Raw genomic sequence first — 9,850 nt, 5'->3', positions numbered from 1 at the left:
ATATAAATTCAAATCTTATATAGTTATTCAAGAAATAATATAATACATATAAAAACATATAATACAAATAAAATATTTTAATTAAAAATATAAAGAAAAATATTATACGGCAAAAAAACAACAACACGGCTTGACGCTGATGCTGAAGCTAAGAAAATCCAATTTTTTTTCTTAACACTAGCGTCAAGTCGAAATCACGTGACCACATGCAATGCTGAAACGAGCGTCCCATGAATTCGCACTTTTAGTGAAACAGCGTTTGGTAGACCAATCAGGACAAGGAAATTTTTGTTCCTTTCGTTCTGATTGGTCAATCAAACGTTACAATATTCTGAGTAGTTTTGCAACGCAAACCTGAAATCTATTGTTGCTCTTCAATCTCATTCAACTTTAGTTTATGTTCAAACTCCGGAAATCTATGCTATATTCGGAGTGATCCAGAGTTTGGATTGTACGCGACTTCACGTGTTATAATACTAACTTAAAAATGGCAGAAGAAGGTAAATAATACACATTATTTTTGTATGCACGTCGCGAAATCTTTTTTTCCAAAATTAATTTTGTATGCTCGTGCTTTTTTACATTATTGTGATTATCAATAACGTCTCGGGCCGCGTGGTTTCTGTTATGTTTCCATCTTGTAATACCTCATGATATACACGTGTTTTTGCTTAATTGCACGATCGATTAAAATGACAGTATTATCGGAAATATCGAAAAATGCTAACACATCCATAGCTTTCGCGCATTAAATTTGCTCTAACAAATTTAGTTTAAAAAAGATACAGATTTGTCGTATATAATTGTATAGAGATTAAGATGTAGGTTAGATTTTATCGGTCTTGTTGCAGATAAGAGTAAGAAGAAGAAGAACAAGCCAACGCTTGGGGAAATTCAAAGGACGATGAAGTGCGAGATAGTACCCTCCAATGAGGAGGTGAAACTGGAATGTAAAGATTGGCCTCTACTATTTAAGGTCAGTGATCTGGTTTTCGCAAATCCTTTTTCACACGTTAATAATAATCAGACAAGATATTCATAAAAAGAAACTTCTCATTTATCTATTGCAGAATTTTGATAAAATGCTGACACGTACAAAACATTTTACACCTTTAACAAGTGGTTCTACCCCGCTTAATCGTAGCTTATCAGAGTACGTAAAGTCAGGATGCATCAACTTGGACAAACCATGTAACCCTTCGTCGCACGAGGTGGTTGCTTGGATAAAGAGGATTTTAAGGGTGGAGAAGACTGGTCACTCAGGTACATTGGATCCCAAAGTATCAGGATGTTTGATAGTTTGTATAGACAGGGCGACTAGATTAGCCAAGTCGCAACAGTCAGCTGGAAAGGAATATGTTGCTGTGTTTAAACTTCACTCTGCGCCAGAAAGTATTCAAAAGGTAAGTCATCAGAATATTGTTAAGATACTCCCCCTCTCCCTTTTGCACGATACCATACATTGATGTTATATGATGATTTAGGTAAAGCAGTCATTGGAAAAGTTGCATGGTGCTCTCTTCCAAAGGCCACCATTGATATCGGCGGTCAAAAGACAGCTTCGCGTAAGGACAGTATATGAAAATGAATTGCTAGATTATAACAAGGAGATTAATATGGGGGTGTTTCGTGTTAGTTGTGAGGCTGGTTCTTATATAAGAACTATGTGTGTCCATCTCGGGCTGTACGTAGGTACCGGCGCTAATATGCAAGAACTTCGGAGGATTCGTTCCGGCGTTCAATCCGAAAAAGATGCCATGGTTACAATGCATGACATTCTTGATGCCCAATGGTTGTACGACAATCATGGAGACGAATCTTATCTAAGGAGAGTTATAAAACCATTAGAAGCACTATTAATGAATCACAAGAGAATCATCTTGAAGGATAGCGCTGTACGTATTCGAGCTTTTATTTCTTAATTAATACAAGAATAGGTTTTTTTATTTAATTTTATTAATAACAATATATTTTTATTTTTATTTTATGAATTTGTAGGTGAATGCAATTTGTTATGGAGCTAAAATAATGCTGCCAGGCGTTATAATGTATGACCAAGGGATAGAATTAAACCAAGAAATTGTAATTGTGACTACTAAAGGCGAAGCTGTTGCACTTGGTAAATATATTTTCAGAATAATTGTATGTGTGTATGTGTGTATAATAATATTGTACATTATTCAACTTCTTGCATCATCTGCTGTTCAACTCATAAGAGAAATTCGAAAAATTTATATATTACTTTTATATTTATTTTTAAAAATTTCTTTAGAATTTTTAAATAATATTTACGCACAAAATTTTATTTATATGTATTTAGCTATAGCTTTGATGACCTCTCCAACTATGGCTGCTTGTGATCATGGAGTAGCTGCAAAAATTAAAAGGGTAATCATGGAGAGAGATGCATATCCAAGGAAGTGGGGTTTAGGTCCTAAAGCATTGCAAAAAAAACGTATGGTAGTTGAAGGGACCTTAGATAAATATGGAAAACCAAATGAAAACACACCTGCAGGTTGGTTACAAAATTACACGGATTATTCTGCAACACCAACGTCAACAGCAGAAATTAAGGCAAGTCTTAATTATTTTAACTTTCTAATTTCTTTAATATTTTTTTTTGATAAGTAGATGTTTATATATATGTGTGTCTGTGTGTGATTGACTATTCACAAAATATTTAAAAAAAATGTAGACGGAGAAAAACGGTGACGTTGGCTCTAGAAAAAGGAAAAGAGAAGATGATACAAGTGTAACGGATACAAATGTTTCTATAAAACAAGAAGAAACATCATCACCAGAATTATCATCACCCAAAGATAAAAAGAAGGAGAAAAAAGACAAGAAAAAGAAAAAAAGCAAAGAGAAGCAAGACAGGGAAGGTGAAGAATCTATAGTAATGGAAGAAAGCGCTAGTGGGGTAATTAGATCATGATTTTAATTTGAATATATAATCGAATATGTATATTACTACGTTGTTACATATTATTCTAGGAGGCTCCAGTAAAAGAAAAGAAAAAGAAGAAGAAAAAGGATAAAAATCGAGAACCTACACCGAGTTAGATGGATTTTTTATGCAAAAGAAAAAAGAATTAAACAATTGTTATATAAAATATAAAATTATTTTCTTTATGACATTATATATTACATTCTCTCTAGGCTAAAAACCCAGTTCTAGTTTCATATATTGTACAGTAATTTCTCGAGTTTACTGAAGCTTACCCAGGCAGCACAAGAAGGCCAAAAGACATCTTGAAGATGTTTAAAGTATGATAAAATATCTTTAAATCGTCTTTTAGGGACATGTGCTGTTTGGGTTATATTCTAAGAAAAAAAAGACAAAAAAATCTTTTTATATTAGACTTATTATTTTTCTTTTTTATATATTTGCTGACACTATTGCATTTATGCCATTTTTTCCAGATGCACAAATTCCAATGTAAAATATTCCAAATTACATCTAATTCTTATTCCATTAAGGCTGATAAGAATGATCAAGAGAGTTTACTGTACATCTATATTTTTTTTTAATCATGAAGACGAGAATTATATATTTTTATGTCACCGATACAGATTTTTAGTAAAAAGTATGTCCTCTGTAACACGTATAAATTATTATTATATAAACATAATTGATAATAATGTAAGATTATATATTCTAAGAAATCTTAGATATTCCAGTATCAATTATAATATGTCACATTTGATAAGCTCTTATTTCATTGTACATTACCTCATTATCAGATATTTATCATATATTTCTCTTTTGTTCGTTAAACTTTTACGTACCATGATTTACAACAATTTGTAATATTCAGTCCAATAAGTACACCAGATTCATCAAGATAACATGTATCTTCAATAAAAATTTACACAAAACTAATAGTGCATATCAATTGTTCGCATTAGTGGTGAATATAAAAAGAAGTATCATACTTTTTTTTATTTTAAAAAGAAAGATGTATATTTCCTTTAAATATCATATTGCGAGTGGTATATTGAGAAATTATTATTTAAATACAACTGTGTCAAGCATAGCTCCCAAACATTGGACAATATTTGTAGCCATTAGCGAATCCACTTTTTCTTCAAGATGTCGTTTCGGATCTTGCTTGCCCACATTCTTTATTGCTAATTGTTCGGGTGTCATCTTTTCTTCCTCCTCCAAGGCCTGTAAATACATCAAATTGATGATCACATTATGATAAAAAAAATTTGGAATATCTAGTCACACATCTCTACCATATACAAATAGTACTTGTAAAGTTTTGAAATTGTTGCACTATGTTTCACCTTGTTGTAATTCTTTGCAAGTTCAAGCATTTCGGAAACGATATTCTCATTGAGTCGACTGTGCTCTGAATATTCGGCAAGAGTCAAACCATCCATCCATGTCTTTTTATGTAAATTCAACAGCATTTTCTGTTCCAGCTCGTTCTTACGATAATTAATACTAATACTGTAGTAATGCCGATTTAATCCGTGTATCAGCGCTTGAACCGATGGTTTCTGTAGATGGCCTAAATTCGATGTTGTTTGCCTTGGTTCTTGTCCCAAGACCTGCAATCAGCATGATATCAGAATCACATAATCAAAAAACACACGATCAATCGGCACGAATATATACTTACCATCATGTTTGGATTGATTAATCTAAATGCATCAATGACAACCTTTCCCTTCACCGATTGTATAGGATCAATGACAACGGCTACAGCTCTTTCACTAAGAGCCTCGAAAGATTGTTGAGTGTTAATATCCACTCCGGATAGCCAGCAACCGAAACCCGGATGAGAATGATACCAGCCCACTACCATTTCCGGCCGACCGGTCTGCTTCAACATATCCAACATCTTTGCTTGAAACACTGGATCTACCGCCTCTACACTGACACCCTGAGATAATGTAAGAATATATATGTAAGAATCTATGTCGTACACAAATGTATTTTTCAACGCATTTTGACATTTACTGTTCCTGTTTGAGGCATGGCAAAGACATCAATAACGCGAACAGTGTAGTCGTCGACAAATTCTCCCAGCATCAGACCCATCACCTCCATCGGTACCCCGGCACGACCGTGCTTGAGCATTTTCAAAAGGGCCAAGGATGATATGTATACCTTTAGAAACAAAATAAACTGAAGCGATACGAAGAAAATAAAGATACAAATATCTGAACAATGAATACCTGTTCAGCTGTGTCAACAACAGGTGCATCGGAGGGTGGTGGTCCTTGATTTAAACCCGGCATTCCACCGCCTAACCGTAATAGCCTGTCCATCTTGATGTGTCAATTGAATTCTACACTCTAGAAATATTCATAAAATATAATCACCACATAAAGGCTCTTCAGAGATTCAAAGAGTCATGGTGGTGAGAGTGTTTAAAGGTTAAGAAAAGAACGCTACGTCGATTCTGAATCTCCCGGCGATCCTTGAATCGAATTATACAATTTTATCGGATTAGAATATAAGTTATTCTTACGATGATCCGTTTTTAACAAGAGAATTTCCTTTTCGTCGCGAAACCAAATGACAATTCTTCTCGAAGTCTCACCGTTTGACAAGCCTCAAATGTGCATAATCACGAGCGCAGCCTATTGGTTGTTGGTTGTCTTCAGTGTTTCTTGACGAGGAGAACCATAGAGGAGAGCGAACAGAGACGTCAAACTTCCATGTATTTCGGTTGACCAACGTCTATCATGCCCTCTGAAAGTCGACACCCGTATTATTGCGATGACGTACATAACGTTGTTTTAAACAACTGGATGGAACGTAAAATATACAACAATGAAGGATTTATCTTCGTATTCGGTGATATCGCCTAAACTTGCCGGAGGACCAAAGGGACTGGGTAAAATTTTTCTTTTGATTCACTATTAATAAAATATTACGAGAGAATAAATATAATTTTTTTTTGTTGCTAAAATTGGCAAATCGAAAACTGTCGATAAAATAGGTTATATTCACAATTCTTGTTTTTTTCAAAGCTGGAATAACTCTTACATATTTATTTCAGGTGATCCTGATGACAAAAGCTTGAGGAAGGTGGAGACAGATATACTGATACCAAAGTTAATGCGAGAAAGAACTAAAACGGAAAAATGCGTCAGTGAAGTTAAAGGTAATTATTTAATTTACATCGCCACAAATAGAATGTATGTATCAATTATAATTTTTTCTCTGCAGAATTCCACGACTGCTGCCTCAATTCAGGCTTGTTAAATGTTGTAAAGTGTAGAAAAGAAAATGAAATAATGAAATCATGCATGGAAAAGTGGTTCTTCAATCAAGACTTTATTAAAGAATGTACGGAACAATATCTAAATGAAAGAAGTGAATTCAGGAAGACTGGAATTCCTAAAAAACAAAGAAGTACCAGAATAGAAGCATCGTTATAAATATAGGGATAACAAGTAGATGATACCCGGATTGTTTATATTGTTCAATAATTTTTCCATGTATGGTATTTGTAATTAATATATGGATGATTCTGTTTCAGTAGAAAAGCCATAGAATATTGCGTGAGTTATTTCAAATGTAGTGGGAAAGCCAAATGGATAATTGGAAGTTAAAATAATGTTGTTTCTTAGATAAATCGCTCCTAATGCATTCATTATGCATTCATTGTGAATTCTTGTACAGAAAACTCTTGTATTGCAAACTAATTGAGTGCTCATAAAGTGAACTTTTGGGCTGTTTATTCACATGTATTATATGTCCATGTAAAAAAGGCGTGCAACATTTTCATTCTTTTTCATTCTGCCACTTTATTAATTAAAAAAAATGCAGATTGCAAAGAAATGTTTATACGATAAAGATATTATTTTATCCTAACAAGTTTATAATATAAATCGACTGTTATATAGAACAAGTTTTATTGTGCATTGCTTTAAATAAAAAAATCTGTGAATTGCACAAAGATTTAATACCCAAAATTTTGTGACTTCATAAATATTAAATTTATTCTCCGTTTCTCGAATATCTTGTACAAAACTTTATACAAATTTTTACGAATATTTTTCAAATATATTGATTTTTTTTCCATTATAATATATTTTACATCTGTTACAAAAGATATACTATGTGCTATATAGTCAAAACTTTAAGTTACACGTGACGTATTCGACGAAGTATTCTATATATATATATCCCATTTAAAGAACACCGGGCTCTTCTAATAGAATCACGTGGAAGCTGCGGATTCGCTTCTCGGCGGAGCATCTCGGCCATCGAACATCCAACGAGCGTTTCTCGACCGAAAGAATCGTACATTTTCGCACACAGACGCGCGTAGTACGAGCACGAAATTAAGAGGTGGGGGTGTGGCGTTTGGTTTCGTTGCTCTTGCTGATGTGGAAGTCGAAGTCGAAGAGTTGTCATTCCTCGCGTTCGTTTCGGTGAGAGACGCCGCTCGGACACTCTTCAGCTGAGTTTCTCGCAGCTTCCTTTTTTTTTTTTTTTTTTTTTCACGCCGATGCATTTCCGTGGAATACTACATCTCATGTTTCTACAAATCTTATTCGGTTTCTCCATCCTGGCGACGGCGATCCCGAAGCCGGACGTGGAGCAACGCATTTTAAACAAGGTTAGAAAAAAAATTAAAGATCTCTGATTATAAAGAGTTCCATTCTATCAATATTTATCAATGTTTTTATTGTCAGAGAAAAATGACATTATTATTTATAATATCTTTAAAACATTTTTGATACAATATTTTTATTATAGTTAAAGATGTAAAAAATGAAGAAACGATTGTAATTTTTGAGAAATTTATCAAGCATATTATATATATTTTAGGACGTCAGTAATGAAGATCATTATATCAACTCGCAACACAACTCAGCCTATGATCATGAAGCTTTCCTTGGAGAAGAGGCTAAAACATTTGATCAGCTTACTCCTGAAGAAAGTACCAGAAGACTAGGGATAATTGTCGATAAAATAGACAATGATAAGGATGGCTATGTGACACAAGAGGAGCTTAAGGATTGGATAATGTATACACAACAGCGTTATATTAGGGATGATGTGGAACGTCAGTGGAGATCTCATAATCCTGATGGAAAGGATAAAATATCTTGGAAGGAGTATACAGCAATGGTTTATGGCGATATAGATGAATATGAGAAGGAAAGGCAGGATAAATCAGACGACGACTCTTTTTCGTATCTTCACATGCTGAAGAGAGATCGCAGAAGATGGGCAGCTGCGGATTTGGATGGGGATGATGCTCTGACCAAGGAGGAATTTACTTCCTTCCTTCATGCTGAACAGGCAGATCACATGAAGGATGTGATAGTGTTAGAAACAATGGAGGATATTGATAAAGATAAAGATGGAAAGATATCTCTTATAGAATATATTGGTAATGATGTCCCTTTGTTGCACTTGAAAGATATAGCTTAAGCAGTTCTTGAAATAAAATTTTCAATTTGTTAACAGGTGATATGTACAAAGGCAGTGAGGATGAAGAGGAACCGGAATGGGTGAAAAATGAGAAAGAACAATTTTCTTTATACAGAGACAAAGATAGGGATGGATTCTTGAATGCCGATGAGGTTGGTGGTATTTAATGTTTCATAATTGTTATAAAAAAAAACATTAAAAAATTTTTAGAAACATTTTTTGCATTATTAATTGGATCCAATAAAACTATATTCGAATTCTGCTTTGAAACAGGTAAAGACATGGATTATTCCCGCGGATTTTGATCACGCAGAAGCAGAATCAAGGCACTTGATTTATGAAGCTGATACGGATGCGGATCACAAACTCACGAAGGACGAAATTTTGGAAAAATACGACATATTTGTCGGATCTCAGGCGACAGATTTTGGCGAAGCGTTAGCGAGGCATGATGAGTTTTAGCGAGTTGTAATCTCATGAAGAAAAAAACGAACTACTACTAACGAACAAATTACTTATAACGCTTATACTTAAAATCTTCTAGTTCATACAAATAATCTTATAAAATAAGAGCCGAAGATTCTCTATTTATAAAAAACAGAATTCATCTATTTACTCCAACAAATATGTTTTTTTATATTGTTGTGAAATATAAAATATTTTTTATCATTATATAAAATATATCGTTATAAAATATCTACATATAATTAATTAATATAGAGAAGATAAGTGCATGATGAAATGCTATATCTGCCAAAAAGTGTAAAGATTGATTAGCTATTGTTATAATAAACTTTTGATATTGTCATTGTATTAACTTACCATTGTTTTCTATGGATACCAGACGAATTCATTAATTACATATCCTTTATATTATTGTGTTGTAATATTTTGCTATACTGATAATGATAGCAATGTGATATCTGGCATATGCTATCATTATACGATTGTGATCATATTTATCAGATAAGCCCCCAATCTTTCATAGCAATATGAACAGTATCTGTTTAATGTTGCGTGAATTAGCCCACAAGAATGAAAAAGATTTATTTGACTATATTTTTAACAATTTGTACTTGCAATGTACTTTTAGGTAAATATATTTATTTTCCTTCACAAGGAGTGTTCGGTCTTACAAGTCGGTAATATCTTATAAATATTGCACACACTAATAATGATATAAATATCAAATAACGCCGCGTAGCGTTTTCAGGCCGTCGATACATATTAGCGATATTTTCATTCAAGATTCTAATAACGAGAGCAGTTTTTCATTTGATAATCGGCAAATAAAAATGGAATGTAAAGAATATTTAAGCGCATATATACACGTACATAAAGGTTTTAAGATACGCCGCATTGTATAAGTATTGTACATATATCATACACACATATATATATATATTATATATAAAAATATTGAAAAATTTTTTTTTATTT

General features: G+C 33.2%; 5 protein-coding genes across 8 annotated transcripts in view; 4 read left to right on the top strand and 1 right to left on the bottom strand.

Moving 5' to 3' along the window:
- Nucleotides 1-487: 487 nt before the first annotated feature.
- Nucleotides 488-3,877, top strand: LOC115234194 (H/ACA ribonucleoprotein complex subunit 4). The gene is made up of 8 exons (XM_029805015.1): nucleotides 488-500; nucleotides 852-976; nucleotides 1,071-1,403; nucleotides 1,485-1,895; nucleotides 1,999-2,119; nucleotides 2,321-2,574; nucleotides 2,696-2,920; nucleotides 2,995-3,877. Exons 1-8 carry the CDS (start codon nucleotides 488-490, stop codon nucleotides 3,061-3,063), a joined length of 1,551 nt encoding a protein of 516 aa, XP_029660875.1. The 3' UTR covers nucleotides 3,064-3,877.
- On the bottom strand, nucleotides 3,780-5,666 carry LOC115234196 (26S proteasome non-ATPase regulatory subunit 14). Of its 2 annotated transcripts, none has more exons than XM_029805018.1 (6): nucleotides 5,559-5,666; nucleotides 5,191-5,310; nucleotides 4,973-5,122; nucleotides 4,632-4,895; nucleotides 4,294-4,560; nucleotides 3,780-4,171 (listed from the first exon to the last, which is right to left on the bottom strand). In XM_029805018.1, the coding sequence occupies exons 2-6, from the start codon at nucleotides 5,281-5,283 to the stop codon at nucleotides 4,010-4,012; spliced, it is 936 nt and encodes a 311-aa protein (XP_029660878.1). In that variant the 5' UTR covers nucleotides 5,284-5,310; nucleotides 5,559-5,666; the 3' UTR covers nucleotides 3,780-4,009. The 2 variants fall into 2 exon arrangements, with proteins under 2 accessions (XP_029660878.1, XP_029660877.1); XM_029805017.1 differs by having other exon boundaries at nucleotides 5,487-5,643.
- On the top strand, nucleotides 5,644-6,923 carry LOC115234200 (COX assembly mitochondrial protein homolog). 3 transcript variants are annotated; one of them, XM_029805023.1, is made up of 4 exons: nucleotides 5,657-5,855; nucleotides 6,021-6,125; nucleotides 6,191-6,417; nucleotides 6,507-6,923. In XM_029805023.1, exons 1-3 carry the CDS (start codon nucleotides 5,792-5,794, stop codon nucleotides 6,400-6,402), a joined length of 381 nt encoding a protein of 126 aa, XP_029660883.1. In that variant the 5' UTR covers nucleotides 5,657-5,791; the 3' UTR covers nucleotides 6,403-6,417; nucleotides 6,507-6,923. The 3 variants fall into 3 exon arrangements, with proteins under 3 accessions (XP_029660881.1, XP_029660883.1, XP_029660882.1); XM_029805022.1 differs by having other exon boundaries at nucleotides 6,504-6,923; XM_029805021.1 differs by having other exon boundaries at nucleotides 5,644-5,855; nucleotides 6,191-6,923.
- A 320-nt stretch (nucleotides 6,924-7,243) lies between these two features.
- On the top strand, nucleotides 7,244-9,227 carry LOC115234195 (calumenin-B). The gene is made up of 4 exons (XM_029805016.1): nucleotides 7,244-7,589; nucleotides 7,802-8,369; nucleotides 8,447-8,562; nucleotides 8,684-9,227. Exons 1-4 carry the CDS (start codon nucleotides 7,479-7,481, stop codon nucleotides 8,870-8,872), a joined length of 984 nt encoding a protein of 327 aa, XP_029660876.1. The 5' UTR covers nucleotides 7,244-7,478; the 3' UTR covers nucleotides 8,873-9,227.
- A 150-nt stretch (nucleotides 9,228-9,377) lies between these two features.
- LOC115234199 overlaps nucleotides 9,378-9,850 on the top strand; it is a 2,135-nt gene continuing 1,662 nt past the window's right edge. Inside the window, exon 1 of the mRNA XM_029805020.1 lies at nucleotides 9,378-9,503. Coding sequence (XP_029660880.1) covers nucleotides 9,446-9,503 — 58 coding nt within the window. The 5' untranslated portion in view covers nucleotides 9,378-9,445. The remainder of the gene's footprint in view (nucleotides 9,504-9,850) is intronic.

Source organism: Formica exsecta, unplaced genomic scaffold, assembly GCF_003651465.1.
Source record: "Formica exsecta isolate Colony F162 unplaced genomic scaffold, ASM365146v1 scaffold196, whole genome shotgun sequence".
Classification (NCBI taxonomy): Eukaryota; Metazoa; Arthropoda; class Insecta; order Hymenoptera; family Formicidae; genus Formica; species Formica exsecta.
This window is presented reverse-complemented; position numbering and strand designations above follow the sequence as displayed.

Excerpts from the sequence above, each read along its gene's own strand:
- LOC115234200 (XM_029805021.1), top strand. The coding sequence starts at position 5,792 with ATGAAGGATTTATCTTCGTATTCGGTGATATCGCCTAAACTTGCCGGA. Across the intron at positions 5,856-6,020 it reads CGGAGGACCAAAGGGACTGG|GTGATCCTGATGACAAAAGC; the intron begins GTAAAATTTTTC and ends TATTTATTTCAG. Across the intron at positions 6,126-6,190 it reads ATGCGTCAGTGAAGTTAAAG|AATTCCACGACTGCTGCCTC; the intron begins GTAATTATTTAA and ends TTTTCTCTGCAG.
- LOC115234195 (XM_029805016.1), top strand. The coding sequence starts at position 7,479 with ATGCATTTCCGTGGAATACTACATCTCATGTTTCTACAAATCTTATTC. Across the intron at positions 7,590-7,801 it reads AGCAACGCATTTTAAACAAG|GACGTCAGTAATGAAGATCA; the intron begins GTTAGAAAAAAA and ends TATATATTTTAG. Across the intron at positions 8,370-8,446 it reads ATCTCTTATAGAATATATTG|GTGATATGTACAAAGGCAGT; the intron begins GTAATGATGTCC and ends ATTTGTTAACAG.
- LOC115234196 (XM_029805018.1), bottom strand. The coding sequence starts at position 5,283 with ATGGACAGGCTATTACGGTTAGGCGGTGGAATGCCGGGTTTAAATCAA. Across the intron at positions 4,561-4,631 it reads TAATCAATCCAAACATGATG|GTCTTGGGACAAGAACCAAG; the intron begins GTAAGTATATAT and ends TGCTGATTGCAG. Across the intron at positions 4,172-4,293 it reads TTGCAAAGAATTACAACAAG|GCCTTGGAGGAGGAAGAAAA; the intron begins GTGAAACATAGT and ends ATGTATTTACAG.
- LOC115234194 (XM_029805015.1), top strand. Across the intron at positions 1,896-1,998 it reads TCATCTTGAAGGATAGCGCT|GTGAATGCAATTTGTTATGG; the intron begins GTACGTATTCGA and ends ATGAATTTGTAG. Across the intron at positions 2,575-2,695 it reads CGTCAACAGCAGAAATTAAG|ACGGAGAAAAACGGTGACGT; the intron begins GCAAGTCTTAAT and ends AAAAAAATGTAG.